This window comes from Pelobates fuscus, chromosome 3 (assembly GCF_036172605.1).
Source record: "Pelobates fuscus isolate aPelFus1 chromosome 3, aPelFus1.pri, whole genome shotgun sequence".
NCBI lineage: Eukaryota > Metazoa > Chordata > Amphibia > Anura > Pelobatidae > Pelobates > Pelobates fuscus.
The window spans coordinates 268,831,001-268,854,492 of NC_086319.1; the positions used below are offsets into that span (position 1 = coordinate 268,831,001).

The following is a 23,492-nucleotide window of genomic DNA, read 5'->3' on the forward strand; positions in this document are numbered from 1 at the left end:
GACAGTGGGGGTGGTGGTGACAGTGGAGGTAGTGGTGACAGTGTGGGAAGTGGTGACAGTGGGGGGATGATGGTGGTGACAATGGGGGGGATGGTGGCAGTGGGGGTGTGGTGACAGTGTGGGAAGTAGTGACAATGGGGGGATGGTGACAGTGGGGTTGGTGGTGATGGTGTGTAAAGTTGTGTAAATGGGGGGATGGTGACAGTGGGGGTGGTGGTTACAGTGTGGGGAGTGGTGATAGTGGGAGGGATGGTGACAGTGGAGGAAGTGCTGACAGTGGGTAGAGATGATGACAGTGGTGGTAGTGACAATGGGAGATGGTGACAGTGGGGTGGATGATGACAGTGAGGGGGATGATGACAGTGATGGTGGTGACTATGGGGGGATGGTGACAGTGGGGGTGGTTGTAGTGTAAGGAAAGGTGACAGCTGGGGGGTGGTAGTGTGAGGGATGGTTACAGCTGTGGGCTGGTAGGGTGAGGGATGGTGACAGCTGGGGGGGCTGGTAGTATGAGGGGATGTAGCAGTGGGGGGGTAGCACGTGGGGAGGCTGTTGCATAATTAAAAAACTTTTTTGTGTGTAATCTATTCCCTGGTGGTCTAGTGGTCTCCTACTCCCTGGTGGTCCAGTGGGCTAGGTATCCAGTCTGCCACTAAGTAGAGATATCGTGATCTCTGGCACTTGATGTGTCACAGCGTTGCCGTGGTAACCAATGGCAACGCTGTGTTTTGCTGGAGATCGCAAGATCTCTACTCCATGGTCTGTAGCTCTGCACCCGGCGGAGCTGCAGACCGGAGGCAGTGGTAGACTACACGGAGGGGCCCCACACCCGTCGGCATACAGGGCAAGTCGCCGGGGCCCCTGCTGGTGTTGACCCTCGGTCATGGACATAGGGCCGACACCTCAGTCAGCCAGGTTAATCACTGGTTCAGCAAACTTGTTACATTTTAGTAACAGGTTCGCACAAACCAGTGAATCGACTGAATCCCACCACTGCCTGACTCCCATTCATTTAGGAAGCACTAGACTACAGCACTTGGCTTTCACTCAAAAGTGAAAGCCAAGTGAAAGCCACAGTGAAACACGTAAAGTAATCTGTTCAAATCCTGGCTGACTCAGCCCTTTAACATTCTGAGGTAGATAAAATGAATACCATTAAATTGGACAATAGTAACAACCCCTGGATGTTGGTGCTAAGGTAACATCCCCAGGATGTACTTGAAAACCAGAGTAATCTGAATGTACCTTTCCTGGTTAAATACTTTATTATTATTATTATTATTATTATTATTATATGTAATAATTCCATTTAGAATCCCCTCTAACTTACTTATTTTATATTGGGCTATAAAAAAAAAAAACAACCATATTTCGTCTCAGATTCTAACTAGAAAAATTAAAAACTGTGGCCTGAGTATTCCCAACGTAAAGGAGATTCATGATAACATTATGTTTATTCATTACTTTATAATCTGTATAATCTTAGACTTAGTGATCCAAGTTGGAAACAATTGGAGAAAGTAACAAACTTTGACCAATCTCTTCCAAATTTGATTTGGATAAACTCGGAGCATTATAAAGAGATTAAGACCTCAGAATAGTTATCAATGTTATTAAGAGTTTAAAAATATTTTTTAAAAATATTGGAATCTCAAATAAACTATTGCTATCTACTCCTATCAATATTCTCCAATTTTGCATTCAGAATTTGAATTTAACTACATGGAAAGAATGTGACATTTTGAATTTAAATCAAATTACCCCATTAGGTATAATTCTAACACTCTACATTTTAAAACTTAAAAATAGTTTATGGACTCCTGGACTCTGAAGTATATAATTACATAAGGATTAAGCATTGTATCAATATTTTAGGGATTGAAGAAAATCCCACTTTTGAAAATTGTATAAATAAACAACATAAAAATAAATTAATCTCCAAAACTATGCAATTAAGACTTGATCTTATGATAATAAACAAAACATCTTCCATTGAAAAATGGGAAAGAGATGTGGGTAAGGTTTTTCCAATGAATATCTGTGAAGAAGCACGTTAGATCCACAAATTAGACCAAAAATTATCAAATTTATGTTGGAGATGCTCTAGTGGTATTGGTACATATATCACATGTGGTGGGAGTGTGAAAGGTTGCAAGAAATTATTAAAGGAACACTCCAGGCACCCAGACCACTTCTGCCCATTGGAGTGGTCTGGGGGCCAACTCCCACTACCCTAAACCCTGCAAGTGTAATTATTGCAGTTTTCATAAACTGCAATATTTACCTTGCAGGGTTAAGTCCTCCTCTAGTGGCTGTCTATCAGACAGCCACTAGAGGGACTTCCGTGTTCTTAGAACACGAAAAGTGTGATATACGACGCTGGAAGTCCTCATACTATATAATAATAATAATAATAATAATGCTTTCCTATGGTGAGGTCTAATGCGCGTGCCGGCCATTGCCACATATGCACATTAGGTCTCCCCCGCCGACGTCAGGAGGAGAGTAGGTGGAGCATGACCCAGCACTGAGGAACATCGGCGCTGATTCCGGTAAGTCACTGAAGGGATTTTTGGGATGGGGTGTGGGAGGGAGAGGGGCACTACAGGATCCTGCAGTGCCAGGAAAACAAATATGTTTTCCTGGCACTGGAGAATCCCTTTAAAGCTATAATCTCTCAAAGATTTTTGGTTATAATGTATTGATATACCCTCAACTATTCCTTTTTGATTTGGATTTTCCAAGATGTAGCCTTCAACAAAAAATATTAACAATACACACATTTATGGTTACAAAACTAATAATTCTTAAAAAAAAAACAAAAAAAAAAACAACGAAATCACCAGTAAGCATTTTATGGCTAGAAATACTTAATCAAATCAATTATCAAATCCAAATGGAATTTTTTTTTTATAGAAAGGCTAATAACATCTCTCTACATAATATGATTTGGCTAGAATGGGCTGATACCTGATTAATATGTAATAATACACTTCACCAAGAAACAGAAAGCTAAACTATCGGTCTAGACAGATCCCAATAATTACAATCCACACTGCGGAATAAGCTGGCGCTATATAAATACCAATAATAATAATACGATTACTAATAAGCAGTATGCCTGAATTTTTAATGTTTACACCTCGCACTATTTATGTATGTATGTTAATATGTATGTTTGTCCTGTATTGTATGTAAAACATTTTTAAAATTGCAATAAAGAAATACAACTGTGAAAAAACAAATAACCCATTCTGATGGTTCTGTGACTTTTTTACTACTCCCAACTTCTCTATTCTTGTTAATTCTTGTCTGACTATAGGCTCAAGCATTAGAGGTATTTTTTAATGGCACATGCATGACAGATATTGGTTATCCCTGGGAGACTTTCTCAAGATTTATTAACTTAAAGGGACACTATTGTCACCAGAACAAATACAGTTTAATGTAGTGGTTCTCCTGTCTCTAGCATGTTTTGCTGGCTGAGCACGTAAACATTCGGACGGCCACTGGAGGTACTTCCTAGTCCAGTGCTGCATAGTGTGCAGCACTAAGATGCTGAACGCTCCCCATAAAGATGCATTGATTCAATGCATCTCTATGAGGAGATGGTGATTGGCGCAGTGCAGCGTTTTGCCGTGCATGAAAAATAGCCTCCCAATGCTTTCTTTTAATAAACCATTGGATTGGCTGAGATCATCATGATTATCAAGCCGAATAAGAGAGTAAACATGGATGGTTTGGAATTTTTTTCATTGGTTTTGTTGCAATTCAGGGATTTTTGTTATTTTCTCAAGTCACTCAGTCCTGCATTTTTATTTATCCATGTATGGTTAAAGAAAAGAAGACCTTCAATCAGGACATCTGCAAAGATTATTTATTTTACAAGCTAATTTATTTTTCTTTTTGATTATCAGGCCCACTCACTAATAATAGGTGTGAGGGTGTATATGTCCACCTAGTTGTAGGGTTGGGGCCTGACTCGGTTCTTGAGAAGCCCCATCCAACCCTTTTTCTGTAATTAGTGTGTTAATCCCTAATGGATTAACCATATAAGGACCCAGAAAACCGTACATATCCAGAGCTATTTATGAGGACCATGAATATTTATAACACACACTTACAAGACCACAAAAGGCCTCTCCTGAACTCTTTACAGGTCACATATCTTTAAAAGTGCCCAAGAAACTGGGCATCTTCTGGGTCTTCTATGGGGGTCATAAAGTTTATGTATAAAAGGCCTTAGGAGCCTGGGCATCCCCTAGGCTGTTTACACATATTACTCTCTATCCTGCAGCCCATGGGGTAGAAAGAGAGAAGATGACAACTGCTGCTTTTTTAAGGATTCCAGATACCCTACATTTTGTTTATTTATATTTTAAATATGGAGAGAGCTGAACATCTCTCTTAGTCCACGACAAGTATGTTATTATGTATAACAATAGAGACATGTTCTTGGACAAATCTAAATATTGACATTTCTCAGAAACAGCAGTGTTTGCCACTGCCCAAGAAAAGGGACTGAATCTATGCACTAAACCTTCATTAAGATATAGTAGTTATGGTGCCTAGAGTGATAGTTGCTCTCTCTCCTCCTCCTTAGTCTTAAATAGTGTTATTCTGTAACAGCTTCCTTCACTATTTTGTGTAGCCTTTTCGCTGACAGGCTGACAGCATGAGTATAAAACTCTGAGACCGATCACTATTTAGTTACTTCCTCTACCACAATAACCACATGCAGAAATAGGAAAGGCACTCTCCACAGATGTAATTGAGAACCATGCTACACAAAGTGCTACTGCTTGCCGGTCTGCTGTGCTGCTATGGTCTAGGTGAGTTACAGTTGGTGCCCAGCTTTTATACAGACAGGGTCAAAGGTCTAAATGTCTACTGCAAGATGGTTTCATGTTTGTTCTTTTAACACCTTAAGGACACATGACGGAAATAGTCCATCATGATTCCCTTTTATTTCTAAAGTTGTGTCCTTAAAGGACCACTATAGGCGCCCAGACCACTTCAGCTCAATGAAGTGGTCTGGGTGCCAGGTCCCCCCAGTTTTAACCCTGCAGCTGCAAACATAGCAGTTTCAGAGAAACTGCTATGTTTACACTGCAGGGTTAATCCAGCCTCTAGTGGCTGTCTCCCTGACAGCCACTAGAGGCGCTTCCGCGATTTACACTGAGGAAATCACACTTATCTGACGCTGGACGTTCTCATGGACCTCCAGCATCAAATTTGATCCCCATAGGAAAGCACTGAGTAACGCTTTCCTATGTGCGGGTTTGTGTCTGGCCGCACATGCGCATTCGGCTCCACTTAAGGGGGCTGACGTCGGCGGGGGAGGAGAGGTCACCAGGGAGCCCGGCACTAGATTAAGGTAAGTGGCTGAAAGGAGTTTAACCCCTTCGGCGCCGAGGGAGGGGGGCAAGAGACTACAGTGCCAGGAAAACGGGTTTGTTTTCCTGGCACTATAGGATCCCTTTAAGGGGTTAAAGAGGAACTACCTCCAGAAATGTTATTTAATTCAAGCTTAGAATCAAAAGAGCAATATATATATATTGTGTTTTGGTGCACAGAAAGTGTAAAAAATTTGCATCAAATTATCATGTACTGTAAATGTTATTTCAATATTTGGGTTTATTACTAAATATGGGATAGTGAAAAACTGAAATACTAAAAAACAATGTTCAAGTTGGCTATTTTGATTTAACATGTGCAATTCCCTTTTAATGCTCCAGAATTCCTTGTTTAGAGAATACACCCCCATGTTTTTGAATTTTTTCCCACGCCTTATTGGGTTTTACACCTATCTCTTGTCATTTTCACAACTGCCCCTCTACATCTAAATTATCATTTTGGCAATAATGCTAGAGACGAGAAAGGATTTTCTAATTTGCTCCAACAATGTCATCATGATAATTAATGAATTGCTCTATATTACACAATGCTCTACTTGCTTAAAGGGAATCCGGTTTCCTAAAAATAATCTTTACATTATTTAACACTTGAATGACACCGTAAGTACTCTCTATAACATTTAAAAGGTAGATCCCAATATAAGTCGTTTTATTTATGAAAATAATTATTTTGAAAGTTCAACGATTCCACTGGACAGGAATGTTATTTGATGTTTTGCAATAGGTGTTTACAATCTTTTTTAGTTATGGTGTACAAACAGTCATGTTTCACTTTTATCTATATTTAATATTTTAGTCGTATTTTTCTCCTTTTATCGTATCACTATGCTTTCCTGCAAAAAACAAAACTTACTTGACTTAAAAAGATGAATTATTTTTCTCTGTAAATAAATCTTCAATCTTACAATTGCAACTGCTTTCTGAAATTGCTCAGATATGTAATTTTATGGAAATTTACTTTAAATCCCATAATGTCTGTCCCATAATTTCTACCTAATTTTGGGCACCCTCCTAGAAAAGACTCAAACGATTAAAGGATCACTATTGCCTGACACTCTGGCACGGCTAAATGCCATATTTGCAGCCTGCTGGAGGAAACGCCAAGACACTCCAGATGAGTACTCACCGCCACCGCTGCTCACGCGCTCCTGCTTCCAAGGCACATCCTATAGAGGCAAACGAGCACGAAAATGGTGCCACCGAAAGCGACTCTATCCACCAGCAAGCAATCCCACGCTGATGCACTCTGATGCGATCACCTTCTCACGCAAGCACAAGCTAACCCTATCCAAACACACCTACCGGCCTTTGATCAACGCTAGCTCCAAGAAGAGCCTGCATCCCTTCACACACAGTACCGGGACAGCACTGAGGAGCACCCGGCGGGCCCCGAGAAGCAGGTCCTACCACGGTCATCCTGTAGGGTGCCTCCAATTGCGTGCACAGCTAGACCTGATACTGAGACACGGGCGGAGAACACCCCCATGGCTCATGGGAGACAGAACCCTGCTGAGAAGTCCTCCCTGCCCTTATCCCCAGCGCACCTGTCAAGCCTCCAGAGCCGGCATCAGCTGAGTAATGAGGACTGAGTAGGGGACAAGTTATGATACTGAACACCTGAAGGCGGATAGCCTAACCATACAGCCGGTAGTTAGACGCATTTATAAGTACTTGTGACTCTCTTGCTTTATCACTTGATAATACTAGTAATTGCTCAGATTACATGTGACTTACAACAGATTAAAATCCTAATGCTATAGCCTGCCCGCTAGCCTGAATCAAGCATGATTAACGCACCACCTGTAATGCCTAATAGATAGGTCTCCTAACTACCCAACTCACTTACATATGTTATCAAATAACCACAGCATGTTACTCTACTCTTAACTGACTCATCAGTTCCCATATATGTTATATGTTTGTGTGTTGCACTATTGTTTAGCAGTCGATATGACTACTACTTTTCTTGTGAGTCTAGCTTGTTTATAACTAGCACAGTGTAGTATTATTTTATGCTGTTTGTGTATATTACCTAACCTAGCATGTCTCCTAGCCAAACAACTCACCTTTATATGTTTGCACTTAGCCTGTATCATGATTTTCAGCTGGATAGACCTAACTAGAAGTCTTACTACCCTGTTTATCTCTTGCTCATAATATCAAAAATTGTGCATGCCTTATCTAATACTATGCTAAGCCTGAGGATTGCCGTTGGGATACCTCAGGCCTCTGATGCACTGCAAAAATATTTAAAAAAAACAAACAAAAAACATTAGATTCACAGTGCACATTAGCACCTAGAAATCATTTTAAGGACTTCTAACATGATTATTATAGATCATTCAAGAAGTGGTTTTGGAATAGGAATTAGATTGTAAGCCACTCAATAAAATGTTACCTAATTCTATAAATGGAATAGGTGCTATGTGTATGTTGGTAGCCATAGCTACTCAGTGACTATTTTATTTAACCCTCACATGCTTGGAATGGGTAGACGCATTGAGGCGAAAACAGGACCGGTTAATACCCCATCCTTCCATTGGGGCATAGGATATTAAGCCCTCATATACTTTTTTCTTACTTTTAACTGTGGGTCTAGCTAGCAGTTTACAACTTTCAGTTTCAGATTTCAGCTGTCTGTTAGTAACCACACAGGCTAAAAATCAAGCAAACATTCATGGTTATTATTGATTAATATTTTGAACAATGCCCATATTGCTTAAAATGCCATTGGATTGTTGCAGAATTAAACCTACACTTTACTGAATAACCATGTTTGTCTACAACCACACAGAGTATTAAATAATAATCATCATAACCACTCCAGCTCACTTTTTTTAACCAATCATTGTTAACAGGAGTAGTCCCAGAAGATTGGAAGTTAGCGAATGTTGTGCCCATTCACAAGAAAGGTAGTAGGGAGGAGTCGGGCAACTATAGGCCAGTAAGCCTTACTTCAGTAGTGGGTAAGGTAATGGAAACCATGTTAAAGGATAGGATTGTTGAACATTAGAGATGTCGCAAACATAAAATTTTCCGTTGGCGAACGGCGAATGCGAACTTCTGCAAATGTTCGCGAACGGGCGAACCGCCATAGACTTCAATAGGCAGGCGAATTTTAAAACCCACAGGGACCCAACCAACGATCCACTCCAGAGGCCTGACCTCCCCAAGAGCTACAGAGACTATAACAAACAAGATATATATTTTACGGTTACAGCTGTTTATAACCTGTTGGCCTATAGCCATACCTAGCCCACTCTTCCCCCCCCCCTTTAAAAGGAGGGATCGGCCGCTCCAAGTCCAATTACCCCCCTCCCGGCCCACATGGGCTCTGAGTATACCTAGAAGAAGGCCATAACTCAAAAACCCGATAGGGTTACTTTAAGCCCATCATTACCACTCAGCCATTCTCCCGAAGCAGTTTACACACTCCTGATAACGTACCAATGTTGGTCCACACCTCATAATGCATAATTTTGTACTCACGCTATTGTTTACACTGTAATGTGTCCAATAATTACATGTTCTGTAAGTTTACTGTGTTTCATGACCCACATGGGTGCGACAAAAAACAAAAAGTTCAATAAAAAGAGATTGACAAAAAAAAAAACCACAGGGACTATTTCTGGCCACAATAGTGATGGAAAAGGTGTTTTAAGGGGACTAACACCTGGACTTTTAAGGGGACTAACACCTTTCTCCCATAGAAAATTACATAGTTGATGCAGAGTCTGGTTTTAATCCATAAAGGGCATAAATCACCTAACATTCCAAAATTGTTTGGAATAACGTGCTTTAAAACATCAGGTATGATGTTGTATCGATAAGGTAGTGTAAGGGTTACGCCCGCTTCACAGTGACAGACCAAATTCCCCGTTTAACGCACCGCAAACAACCGCAAACAGTCCATTTGCACAACCGCAAACTCCCCATTTGCACAAGGTTGGATACCAAGCTAGCCATGTCCCGTTCCTTTGCCCACTTGACCTTGCACAAGGACTGAGCCCAGAGACATTACGCAAGGCACGGTCACAACCGCCTAAGAGAAGACCCAGACCCCCCCGTGATGAGAGCAGTTCCAGAGTCAACCATCTCCAATGTTTTACCTTTTATTGTTTAGTTGTACTGCTGCAACTCACTCATCACACATTGCATTGCACATCTGTCTCTGTGCCCCTCTCCCTCTCTCTCTCTCTTTTCCCCCTCTTTTCTTAAATACAACCACAGCCTTGGCGCCTCCGCTTTCCCAAGAACGACAGACGGCCCCCCACGCACAATAGAACACTGGCGCCCACTCTGGTTTAACACCACTCCGCCCACCCCCGCCACCCCCAGGGATAGGGGGTAGAGATGCCACACAGGGTACGACGCCCACCGGAGCACCCAACATATGTCAGCCCAATCAGCATGGAACAACTCGGTGCCCCACGCATCTGAACATACCTGCAACACACATACACCTGCTCCCACACACACCGACACACAAGAACCCGAACTAAGGAGCATACTCACACTCTCACACTTGTAGTACACCTGGGGATTAACGTACGTGTCACTATGCCTGTCACATCCTTGTAGACCCCGGGTATGTCATCCAGCTTGCTTGCAATATAAAAATGTGCTTCCTACCTTGTCATATATGTTAACACCATTTCACTGTTCCGCTCAAATTGTCATACCATTGTATCTGTGTGATTCTGTTAACTTGTTAAACCAAGCACGCATAAATAAAGAATTTTAAAAAAAAAACAAACAAAAAAAAAAACATCAGGTATGATGTTGTATCGATCAGGTAGTGTAAGAAGCCCGCTTCACAGTGACAGACCAAACTCCCCATTTAACGCACCGCAAACAACCGCAAACAGTCCATTTGCACAAGGTTGGATACCAAGCTAGCCATGTCCCGTTCCTTGTCCTCACTGATGTCATTGAAGGTCTCTTCCTCCACCCAGCCACGTACAACACCAAGGGTCCCCGAAAGGTGACAACAAGGCCCCTGTATTTTTTTTTCAAGTGTACACTACTGTTACACCAGATATGAGTTGCACTGGTGTGACACTGTGCCCTGGCAGGCCCTGAAATGCACACGTGTGAAGGAAACTGACTGCTATTATTTCACAGTCAAATTTCTAGTTTTTTTTTTTTTTTAATGTACACTACTGTTACACCAGATATGAGTTGCACTGGTGTGACACCGTGCCCTGGCAGACGCTGAAACGCACACATGTGAAGGAAACTGACTGCTATTATATTACAGTCAAAAAAGTTTGTTGTTTTTTTTAAATGCAAGCTATTGTGACACCAGATATGAGTGGTGGCACTGGGCAAGTGGGCACAGTATACGCTGTGAGCCTGACACACACGCTGGAAGGCAGGCAACTGCAATTAGATTACAGAGGAAAAAAAAAAAACACGCTTCCACCACCTCAAGCCGCGAACCCGGCACTCAGCCAGAGACTTGCCTTTGTTTTTCCAGGTATCAGGGACTCCCAGGGTCTGCAACTGGCACCCAGAAGGGAGCCCAGAAGGCAGCCTGCCAGGCATGTCCCACTATAGCCGATCCTCCACACCATGCCTTTGATCACATGAACTGCTCTCTGCACATTAACTAATCGTAAAGTAGCAAGCGTTTAAACATGTCATTATTTCACCTCCTAAAGAGTTTATTGTCGTAGTTCCTTACATGCCTTTACCTTAACCGTTCATGTATTATGTTATTCACTAGTCTCATCTCATGGGGCGACTCACACTTGATTTATAACTAGTGGTGGAGCTTCTGATATAAATACACAGTTGATAACGTGCAAGCTACACCCTAAACATGACTGCCATCTTTCACAACAATGTACTGCTATATACTCATACCCTCAGTGCAACTAGCCATGATATACGCACGTTCAGCCTAGCATGCTCAAAAAAAAAAGGATGCAGCTTCCAAATGAATCTAAAATGGATGCTGTCCAGGAGGTGGGAGGGTCTGGGAGGGAGGGTCTGCTGCTGATTGGCTGGAATGTGTCTGCTGACTGTGAGGTACAGGGTCAAAGTTTACTCGATGACAAATAGGGGGCGGACCGAACATCGCATATGTTCGCCATCCGTGCTGAACGCGAACAAGCTATATTCGCCTGGAACTATTCACCAGCGAACCGTTCGGGACATCTCTATTGAACATCTAAAAACACATGGATTTTAAAATCAGAGACAGCATGGGTTTACTTCAGGGAGATCATGCCAAACTAATCTTATTGATTTTTTTGATTGGGTAACTAAAATAATAGATCAGGGTGGTGCAGTAGACATTGCTTACCTAGATTTCAGTAAAGCTTTTGACACTGTTGCACATAGAAGGCTTATCAATAAATTGCAATCTTTAAGTTTGGATTCCAATATTGTTGAATGGGTAAGGTAGTGGCTGAGTGACAGGCAACAGAGGGTTGTAGTCAATGGAGTATATTCGAAGCTTGGGCTTGTCACCACTGGGGTACCTCAGGGATCTGTACTTGGACCCATTCTCTTTAATATTTCTATTAGTGATATTGCAGAAGGTCTTGATGGTAAGGTATGTCTTTTTGCGGATGATACTAAGATATGTAACAGGGTTGATGTTCCAGGAGGGATAAGCCAAATGGCAAATGATTTAGGTAAACTAGAAAAATGGTCAGAGTTGTGGCAACTGACACTTAATGTGGATAAGTGCAAGATAATGCATCTTGGACGTAAAAACCCAAGGGCAGAGTACAGAATATTTGATAGAGTCCTAACCTCAACATCTGAGGAAAGGGATTTAGGGGTGATTATTTCTGATGACTTAAAGGTAGGCAGACAATGTAATAGAGCAGCAGGAAATGCTAGCAGAATGCTTGGTTGTATAGGGAGAGGTATTAGCAGTAGAAAGAGGGAAGTGCTCATGCCATTGTACAGAACACTGGTGAGACCTCACTTGGAGTATTGTACGCAGTACTGGAGACCGTATCTCCAGAAGGATATTGATACTTTGGAGAGAGTTCAGAGAAGGGCTACTAAACTGGTTCATGGATTGCAGGATAAAACTTACCAGGAAAGGTTAAAGGATCTTAACATGTATAGCTTGGAGGAAAGACGAGACGGGGGGGATATGATTGAAACATTTAAATACATAAAGGGAATCAACACAGTAAAGGAGGAGACTGTATTTAAAAGAAGAAAAACTACCACAACAAGAGGACATAGTCTTAAATTAGAGGGACAAAGGTTTAAAAATAATATCAGAAATTATTACTTTACTGAGAGGGTAGTGGATGCATGGAATAGCCTTCCAGCTGAAGTGGTAGAGGTTAACATAGTAAAGGAGTTTAAGCATGCATGGGATAGGCATAAGGCTATCCTAACTATAAGATAAGGCCAGGGACTAAGGAAAGCATTTAGAAACTTGGGCAGACTAGATGGGCCGAATGGTTCTTATCTGCCGTCACATTCTATGTTTCTATGATGTGAGGAGTTCCCAAGTAATGAGGGAAATGTATTGTTTCCTTTACTGAGTCGCTGTCAATGACACCCCAATGACGCAGTCTGAGGTGGAGTTACATCTCCAGCAACAGATGGGTTAAACGCTGTGTAGCGGAGAGCTGATTTCTCGCAGCTATTCTCCACTTTAGATCCAAGGAAGGCTCAGGAACAAGTCATTAGTAAATCCACAGCAGAGTTTCCAGCAGGTAAAAAGGTACAGAAATATCCCCACAGCACTCCCAATAACTGGACGACACACAGTTTCAGGAGTAGAACTGACAATTGTTTATTTCAGGGTTTCTTATAAAGCCTGCTCCCATGCAAGGGAGGGAACTACAATAATTATGACAGTGACCAATGCAGGGCTTGTTACCTCCCACACATCTCCTCCCCTCGGTGTGAGTCATAATCCCCTTAACTTGTACAGGACTTTACCCCAAACTTGGATGTACCCCTAAACCATCACATATCCTCAATATTAGGGTACCGCTAGGTAGCCCTGATCTGGGTGAATATAATATCCAAAATTCACCCAGATCGGACCGGTGGTTCGGCAGTTACCAGAAGGTGAAGTTTGACCGACCGCACACGAGTTGGTATCCGAAAAGGGTTCCACGTGAATGGGCCCTGCGGTCGGTCTCCGTTCGGCAGATAAAACAGACATTTCTAACAGCCATCCATACTTTAATCCACCCAGATAGTGATTCCCTCATTCGGTACTTTGTAACTACCGAATGGGGATTTGTTAGGACTCTCCGTTCGGTAGTTACGGAGCTCTGGAGGTCTCAGCGGTGTTTGGTCGTCTGAGTGTCCGATTTGGGTTCCAGACACTCGACGACACAACACCGCTGAGATTTTCATGCGTAAGATGGCCGCCGCCACGTGTACGCATGCCGAATGGCGGCCACCCCGATACAATGTTAACTTGTGGTTTTGGAGAGAATGGGAACCTTAATTGTTGGCACACTTCTCTCCGGGGGGGTCCCTCCGTTCGGTAGTTTCCATAAGTATATAGTACGGAGGGAAACTACCGAATAACATATAATTCACACTTTACATACATGAATAGCAATTCAACACAGGTAAAATTATAATGAATATAGTCACACAGGCAGTTTGCAGGACAGGCTTACGGCGTTCCGCTACACTGCTCCCCCTTGCCCACAAGCCGGCATACACAGTCTGATCCCACACGGATCGGCTTGGGGATGACCGGGGTGCTCACGGATTATTTCTCCAGATCAGTTTGTCGTGACAACCCGTCGGCGTTTCCATTTTGCTTACCCGGGCGGTATTGAATGTTAAAGTCAAAGGGCTGCAGCGCCAAACTCCAGCGCAGCAGCCGGGCATTGTCCCCAGCCACCCGGTTCAGCCAGACCAACGGGTTGTGATCCGTGAGCAAAGAAAAAGCCTGTCCATACAAGTAGGGTTGTAATTTCTTTAAGGCCCACACCACAGCTAGGCATTCCTTCTCGATGGCGGCGTAGCTTACTTCCCGAGGTAAAAGTTTGCGACTGATGTAAGCCACGGGGTGTTCTCCGCCATCGGCCCCGACTTGGCTCAGTACTGCCCCCAATCCAAACATAGAAGCGTCTGTGTGGACAAGAAAACGTTTAGTTGGATTGGGAGCGGCCAAGACAGGGGCATTAACAAGTGCATCTTTCAAGTGTTGGAATGCCTGCTCACACTCCGGGGTCCAGGTTACTTGGCGGGGAAGGTTTTTACGGGTCAGGTCAGTGAGGGGTTTGGCCAGGGCACTATAATTGGGCACAAACTTCCGGTAATACCCCGCTGTCCCTAGGAAGGCTAATACCTGGGTTTTAGTTTTCGGGGTAGGCCACTGTGCTACTGCCTCTACTTTGGCTGGTTCCGGCTTTTGTTTACCACAGCCCACTCTGTGGCCCAGGTACTGTACCTCGGCCATCCCAATGCTACATTTCGCTGGCTTTAAGGTCAAGCCAGCCTCCCTGATTCTGTCTAGAACCGCTCCTATATGGGCCAAGTGTTCCTGCCAGGTATCGCTAAATATGGCAATATCATCGAGATACGCGCAGGTATAGTCTTGGAACCCATCTAGGAGGCGGTCCACCATCCGTTGGAAGGTAGCCGGCGCGTTTTTCATCCCAAACGGCATGACCTTAAATTGGTACAAGCCGAATGGGGTGACAAAGGCGGACTTAGGGATGGCGTCCGGGGCCAAGGGAATCTGCCAATACCCTTTACACAAATCAATAGTGGTAAGGTATTGACCCCTGGCCATCCGGTCCAGCAACTCATCTATCCTAGGCATCGGGTATGCGTCGGATACGGTTTTCTCATTCAATCTCCTGTAGTCCACGCAAAAGCGGGTCGTGCCGTCCCGCTTTGGTACGAGGACTACGGGAGAGGCCCAGGGGCTATCGGAGGGCTCAATGACTCCTAACTGAATCATCTCTTCAATTTCCTTGCGCATATTCTCCCGTACCGCTTCAGGGATGCGGTACGGAGTCTGGCGCATGGGAAGTTGGCCAGGGGTTTCTACTCGGTGGGTAGCCAGAGGGGTGTATCCAGGTACATTAGAAAAGGTCTCCTGCTTTTCTTGCAGTAGTTGTTGTACCTCGATACGCTCCTGTGGGCTTAACCGATCCCCCAGTACAACTGCTCCTAAATCTCCAGCCATCTGTCCGTCCTCTAACAGATCGGGGAGGGGTAAGCTGTCGCCTTCTTCAGAGGTGGGGGCGCAGATAGCTGTCACCTCCTCTGATCGCTCTTGGTAAGGCTTCAGCATGTTCACATGGATCATGCGTCGCCCCCCATTCCCTGCGCAGTGGCCGATTATATAAGTGGTGTCACACCGTTGCTCTACCACCTTATAAGGGCCTTGCCAGGCGGCCTGTAGCTTATCGTGTCGGACAGGTTTTAAAATTAAAACTTTCTGTCCGACCTGAAAGCTACGGTCCCTGGCGCCTCTATCGTACCAGGTGCGCTGACGCGTCTGAGCTGCCTGTAGGTTTTCCTTTACCGTCTTTGTGAGAGCTTCCAGGCGATCTCGGAGGGCCAACACATATGGTACAATAGGGGTGCCGTCAGCGCTACGGTCTCCCTCCCAGTGTTCTCTAATCAAGTCCAGGGGTCCCCTTACTCTCCTCCCGAAAAGCAGTTCAAAGGGAGAAAATCCCGTAGATTCCTGCGGCACCTCCCTGTAAGCAAACAGTAAGTGCGGCAGGAATTTTTCCCAGTCTCGGTGGGTCTCTGCGAAGGTTCGGAGCATCTGTTTTAAGGTGCCATTGAACCGTTCGCAGAGCCCATTAGTCTGGGGGTGGTACGGGGCACTAATGATGGGCTTAATCTTACAGAACTTCCAGAGCTGTTGGGTGACCTCTGCCGTGAACTGAGTGCCCTGATCCGAGATGATCTCCCTGGGTAACCCCATCCGGGAGAAAATCTGCATCAGCGCCTCAGCCACCGTCTCTGCATGGATATTAGTTAAGGCTACCGCCTCGGGGTAGCGAGTGGCGTAGTCCACTACGGTCAAAATGTACCGTTTGCCTGATGGGCTAGGCTTTCGGAAGGGGCCTACTATGTCTACTGCAACCCTATGAAAGGGTTCCTCAATTATGGGTAGGGGGTGCAGCTTTGCCTTACGTTTATCCCCCCTCTTTCCTACCCTCTGGCACGTATCGCAGGTATTACAATACCTGCGCACCTCCTGGCTAATCCCTGGCCAGAAGAAACTTTGGGTCAGCCGATATCTGGTACGGCTGACCCCCAAATGTCCGGATAGCGGAATATCGTGCGCTATCCGGAGTAATTCGGTTCGGTACCTCTGCGGTACCACGAGCTGTCTTGCAGTTATGGGTTCTGACCCCGCTATCTCTTTACTCGTTTCTCGGTATAATAACTGCCTGTCCCATACAAATCTTTCCCCCTCCGCCCCAGGTTGGCTAGAGGTGACCTTGTCTCGATATACTTGTAAGGTAGGGTCAGTGATCACCTCGGCTACAAACTCGTCAGGAGAGGCCCACGGCATACAGTCTAGGGAAGGGGAGGAATCTCTTACCTGGACCTCCGGCAGTGCGTTGTTGTTGTGCTGGGTGCGGGCCTGTTGCCTGGTGACTACTGGGTGTGCTTCCTCAGTAGTTTGTGGTTCAAAGGCGGAGGTGAGTTTGCCCAGATCATTCCCTAGGACCACCTCAGCAGGTAATTGCGGCATTAGTCCCACTTCCACATTCCCAAACCCCGCACCCCAATGCAAGTGTACCCGGGCTGTGTCTAGCCGATACACGGCTCCCCCTGCAACCCTGACAGCCACAGTCTTATTCAGTTTGGCTTTGTCCGAAACCAAATGACTTTGCACCAGGGTGATGGTGGCTCCCGAGTCTCTGAGCCCCTGCATAGGCTTCCCTTCGAGATATACGGTCTGCCTATGGTGCTGTCGATTATCCGCCTGTGCTTGTAAGGGATTGGCCTCATGCAGCACTTCCCACTGTTCCACAGTCGTGACTGGAACGGCAGAGCTGTAGGGAAGTGGTACCTCATCTTGGTAGTGATGCGCGGCTGCTCTCGGTGGTGGTGGTGGAGGCCCTGGTCGGATCCAGGTGTTGCGGTCTCTAGACTGTGGACACTCTCGTTGGAAATGTCCCCACTTCTGGCATCGGTGGCATTGCACAGAAGCAGGTGTGCGGTATCTCTGCTGTGCTGCTGCTGGTGCTGGTGGAGGGAGTTGTCTTGGTGGGGGTTGAGGGTTAGGAGAGAAGGAATTCCCCCCTGGTGGCCGCATGGCAGGTTTGGTACTCACTGCCTTGGTCTGTCTGCGAGCGTCCATAAAATCATCTGCCTTTTTGGCAGCCTCGGTGAGGGTGGTGGGGTTACGATCCCTCACCCATTCCTGTAGTTCTGAGGATATCCCCTCATAAAACTGCTCCAACAGCAGCATTTGTAACAAGTCCTCCATGGACCGCGCTTTACTGGACTGCATCCACCCAAGAGCTGCCCTTTCCAGTCGGCAAGCCCACTCTGCATGCGAATCTTTGTCCGCCTTTTTCAATTCCCTGAAGCGCCTCCGGTATGCCTCTGCTGTTATTGCATACCGGGCCAGGATAATTTCTTTTACCCGGTTATAGTTCCTAATTTCAATATCAGGCACAGTGCGGTAAGCTTCAGCTGCCCTTCCTGACAGCCGTCCTGCTAATATGGGTACCCACTCTTCCCTTGGTATGTTATGCAGCGTACACAGTCTCTCAAAGTCTTGGAGGAAGGCATCTATATCCTCCTCTGCTTCCACATACGTTTTAAAAGCTTGATAGGGAATTTTGGGCTTACCCTCTTGTGCCACAGCTCCTGCTGCACTTCTTTCCGGTGTTTGTGGTCTCCTGTTTCTCATCACAAACTCCTGCACCTCTGTCATCGTTTTAGAGATGATCTCTGTTGGTGGGTTTTCTCCATAAAAGGCCAGTCTGAATTGTAAGTGCCTTTGGAACTCCTCCTGTTCTGTTTCAGGTCTTTGTTCCGTGGCCTGGACCTCTTCTGCTCTGTACTCTGCCATTACTTCGGTGATAAGCGTTGCTTTGGATTTGCTGCTGGCAGAACCACCTTTCGCTTCTAGAAGGTCTTTCAATGTGGTTCTCTTTAGCGTGGAAAGGTCAATCTCCATTAATCCTTGTTCCTCTGTGAGTCTGGATCCCAGCGCTGCCAACCAATGTAGCGGAGAGCTGATTTCTCGCAGCTATTCTCCACTTTAGATCCAAGGAAGGCTCAGGAACAAGTCATTAGTAAATCCACAGCAGAGTTTCCAGCAGGTAAAAAGGTACAGAAATATCCCCACAGCACTCCCAATAACTGGACGACACACAGTTTCAGGAGTAGAACTGACAATTGTTTATTTCAGGGTTTCTTATAAAGCCTGCTCCCATGCAAGGGAGGGAACTACAATAATTATGACAGTGACCAATGCAGGGCTTGTTACCTCCCACACATCTCCTCCCCTCGGTGTGAGTCATAATCCCCTTAACTTGTACAGGACTTTACCCCAAACTTGGATGTACCCCTAAACCATCACATATCCTCAATATTAGGGTACCGCTAGGTAGCCCTGATCTGGGTGAATATAATATCCAAAATTCACCCAGATCGGACCGGTGGTTCGGCAGTTACCAGAAGGTGAAGTTTGACCGACCGCACACGAGTTGGTATCCGAAAAGGGTTCCACGTGAATGGGCCCTGCGGTCGGTCTCCGTTCGGCAGATAAAACAGACATTTCTAACAGCCATCCATACTTTAATCCACCCAGATAGTGATTCCCTCATTCGGTACTTTGTAACTACCGAATGGGGATTTGTTAGGACTCTCCGTTCGGTAGTTACGGAGCTCTGGAGGTCTCAGCGGTGTTTGGTCGTCTGAGTGTCCGATTTGGGTTCCAGACACTCGACGACACAACACCGCTGAGATTTTCATGCGTAAGATGGCCGCCGCCACGTGTACGCATGCCGAATGGCGGCCACCCCGATACAATGTTAACTTGTGGTTTTGGAGAGAATGGGAACCTTAATTGTTGGCACACTTCTCTCCGGGGGGGTCCCTCCGTTCGGTAGTTTCCATAAGTATATAGTACGGAGGGAAACTACCGAATAACATATAATTCACACTTTACATACATGAATAGCAATTCAACACAGGTAAAATTATAATGAATATAGTCACACAGGCAGTTTGCAGGACAGGCTTACGGCGTTCCGCTACACGCTGCACACATAGTCCATGCACCATAACCACTTCAAATTACATAGAGGTCATGGTGCTCTATGTAACTGTCTGTCTGTAGTTTTCACACATACAGGGTTATTCACTGGAGTGAGAATTCAAAGGGAATACAAAGTAAATTTCAAACGTAAGGTCACTTAAAGTGGAAACATTCTCTAAATCAGCTAGGCTTTCAAATCAAGTTCTTTGGCCTAAAATGTGAAATTTCCTTTAATTCCCAGTTTAGTGAATAGTCCTGTTAGTACAGTTGCATCCTGAGATTTTAAATAAACTGTAATATAAACAAGTGGCATGGGCGCTCCTATTATAAAATATACACTAGATACAAGTTAGATAACAAATCTGACTTTAATAAAAAGAAACACAGACTGCCCATTGATGCCGTCAATGGGGATTCCGGAGATCCAGATGCCCAGTGAGCCCCATCCCTAAATCGCACAGTGCTCATATGAGTGAGTGCTCAAACAGCAAGCTATGTGCTGTTCTTTTCTATGACACTCAGTCGAGACGGGGGAGCACAACCAGTGGGGGACACGAGGTGAGCCGCAACTGGTAACTTCAAAAAAGACAGGGGCTGCCTTAAAGGAGTAGCTCATCAGTCCGGACGTGAACAAAGTGAATGGACCACTAAATAAACTGTATCAAAGTGTAACTTTCTTGAATGTTTAATATAAAGATAACGAACATGCATTTTAGTGTCTTCTATATTTTTCCTGAACTAGACTAATCCAAGTGCCTTGTATTTTTGTTTTATTTGGCTGTGCTCCCTGTACCAGACATATATTGCTGGCTTGAATTATATAATGTTAGTATGTTATGACATTTTACTTCTAAAGAAAAACAATTTTTTATCGCCGAGGAACAGTTATAAAACAATTTCACACATATAGTTGAAAAACAAGATTTTACCATGTATTGATAACGATTCCAGTGAAGCTGAAGTTTACTTTAGTTTTGTGACAACATCCTATCTCTCTAGTGCTTTTGATAGACTCAGTTTAATATTTCTGGCAATATGACTCCTGAGCAAGCAAATAGTACTTCAAATTACGATAATTTGCTAATTTGCATCCGGTTCTGAATTTTGTTAATATCAGAGCTTTGTGGATCTTTTATTTTTGTAATTCTTTATTTTTGTAGTGCATAGATAGGCATACAAGTTTTGAAGGACATTTTGTGAGAAAATAGACAATACAAGTCATAACAGTGAAACACAAAACATCAAGAGATACTGCACTATTTTGGTAAAGTAGATCATGCTAAATCTATGCATATATTTTGTGAGAAGATAGACAGTAATGCAAATCATAAAGATGAGACACAACTTCAAGAAATACTACCCTGTCTTTGATAGAGTAGAATCAGTTAAAACTATGCTTTGTGGATCTTTTGAATTTTGCGAAAGACTGTATCTGGGCAATTGCTGCAGATTGGCTCGTCCTGACAGAAGTCTGACCATATTTGGCTTTAGTTAATATTTTGTCTTGTTGCAAAGCCTATTGTTCCAAGACTTCTTTTGGACCAAAATCCCTCTGCCCTTCTTTTCTATCCTAATGTCCCTCTTTTTAGGAGCTCCACACTGTTCTTGTTCTAAATTACAATTTAGATGCAAAAAGTGTAAGTAAGTCTCCATACTTCATAATCTCAAAACAGCTCCACATACCCTCTGATATTAAAGTGTCTATCTTTGTCCATTTGAAAAGTTGAGAGGCATGTGAATGACTATAGGCTCGTAGGGTAACTGAAGGTAAATATATTGTTCTTTCAGTTAGAAGAGCCAATGTTTTTTAATCAAACAGTGCTCTCACTACTGCAAGGGATTCTGGGTAGACAAAAATGTAGTTCTTTGTTGAGCTCATTTGCAGTAACCAACCTCATGCTGATGAGTTGCCTTAACAACAAAACAGCTGTCCATGAGTGGTTCACTGGCTTTGCTCCTCTTCCTGAGTAGTGTTTCAAAGCTGTTGTATACAGCAGACACATACTCCAATGAATCCATGTATAAAGTGGAATTATGAGTCAAAAATGTGGTTCTTTGTTGAGCTCATTTGCATACGCCTACCCAGAATCCCTTGCAGTATTGAGAGCACTGTTAAAGTGAGATTTGTGTGGGAAAAGCAAGTCTTATGGCTTATGGCTTGACTGGTGTGTGTATTTGTGTTTAGCAATGTATTAACTATATGTATATATATATTTGTGTACGGCACATTCCGAGGACGTAAGGAAAACAGGGTTAAAAATAAGTAGTTTCTTAATAGCAAGTCAGTTGAGGTGTGCCGAAACTGACGTAAGGTTAGGCCTGTAAAAGAGGGCCCACCTAGGAAAATGATAAAATTGAGGGTGCGGTGGGAGGGGCACTTCAGAGATCATCGAAGACAGGTAAGCAGGGGCTCACTGGGTTTAAATAGGGAATTTAAGTGCCTCCCACAATTACAGGCCAAGCCTTCTATTTGTGTACGGCACATTCCGAGGACGTAAGGAAAACAGGGTTAAAAATAAGTAGTTCCTTAATAGCAAGTCAGTTGAGGTGTGCCGAAACTGACGTAAGGTTAGGCCTGTAAAAGAGGGCAAAAATAATAACCATTAAAACAAAATGCGTTTATTAAGCGGTACATCATTTAGTCATATCACAGAAAGCCAGCCTTATCTCTTTCTCTGGATTGGGAATGTATCTGTTGTATGCGGATGATTTCCACCTCCCCATATTTTTAATTATGTGTGTCGGTACATGATTACCTGAGGCAGCTGTGCTGCTCCAATACGAAAAGAATGGCCCGAGAATGAACGTGGGTTTTGTCCCAAGCGGAGTAAAAGGGTGCGTATGTAAAGCATGAAGATTTTTGTGGTGAGGGGTTTCCCTAGTATAGCTAGAAGTGGGCTATCAGGAACGGAATTAGCTTGGGCTGCTACTAGCTTATCCAATACACGGACGGGACACCATTTGGTTGAAGTGGGATAAAAGTTAATTTCCACTGGTGGGCCTGTTTGGCTTGTTTTGGTACGGGTAACATACAATGTGTAGTGGTCTAGTTTTTTTAATTAAGTGCTTCTTTTGGAGGCACGAGCTGAAATCAGAAGCTCTCTCTACAGTGAATTCTTTGGGCCTCAAGAAACCATAAAAGGCTAGATAAGCCGCTGATTTGATAACGAGGTTTGTGATATGTTCGAAAGGGGACGTGTCGAGTACATCGGATATATTCTTAAATAGCTTACTATCTATGGGAAGGCGTTTAGTGGGTATGTGTACTGACAAGTTATGAGTGCCTTTGAGGACACTTTTAAGAGGGTAGGAAGATAGGAAAGGAGACTTGTTGGGAAAGGAGGTTAACATGTAGTGTTGGATTCCCGTTAAGTAGAGTTTGATTGTGTTGTAAGCTAGATTAAGAGAAAAGTGGCAAAAAGTTGTGAAAGCAACCATGGTTTCAACAGAAAAAACATTTATTACACAGTAACTACGAACGAAACACATAAACAGTTCATATGCTCTGTAATAGGCTTTCCTTGTGTTAAGGGATAGACCCGCCTGCGCAAGCGTGCCGCTTAGTTGTAAGAGAGAGCTTAACGCATTACCAGGTCTTCGAATTTTGGAGGTCCCTGGGTTGCTGGGTAGCTGTAGGATGTAGTCTGAAGAACTCCTGCAAATTGAAGCGTGACAGAGCATCAGCGGCAGTATTTTGTATACCTGGGACGTGAACACAGGATATGCAGAACTGGAGATTAGCTGCTAGCCAAGTGAGTCTCCTGACTAGGTTCATGATCGTGAGGGACTGAGAGCGGCCCTTGTTAATGATGTTACAGGTAGCTAAGTTATCACAAAAACACCTGACTGACTGCCCCCTCCACTCTACC

The 23,492-nt window shown here is 44.1% G+C and overlaps 1 protein-coding gene across 1 annotated transcript in view; it reads left to right on the plus strand.

Annotated features, from left to right (window-relative positions):
- Nucleotides 1-286: 286 nt before the first annotated feature.
- The window catches only part of LOC134601766 (zinc metalloproteinase-disintegrin-like ACLD), a 100,434-nt gene continuing 77,228 nt past the window's right edge, over nt 287-23,492 (plus strand). The window contains exon 1 of the mRNA XM_063446267.1: nt 287-371. Coding sequence (XP_063302337.1) covers nt 287-371 — 85 coding nt within the window. The remainder of the gene's footprint in view (nt 372-23,492) is intronic.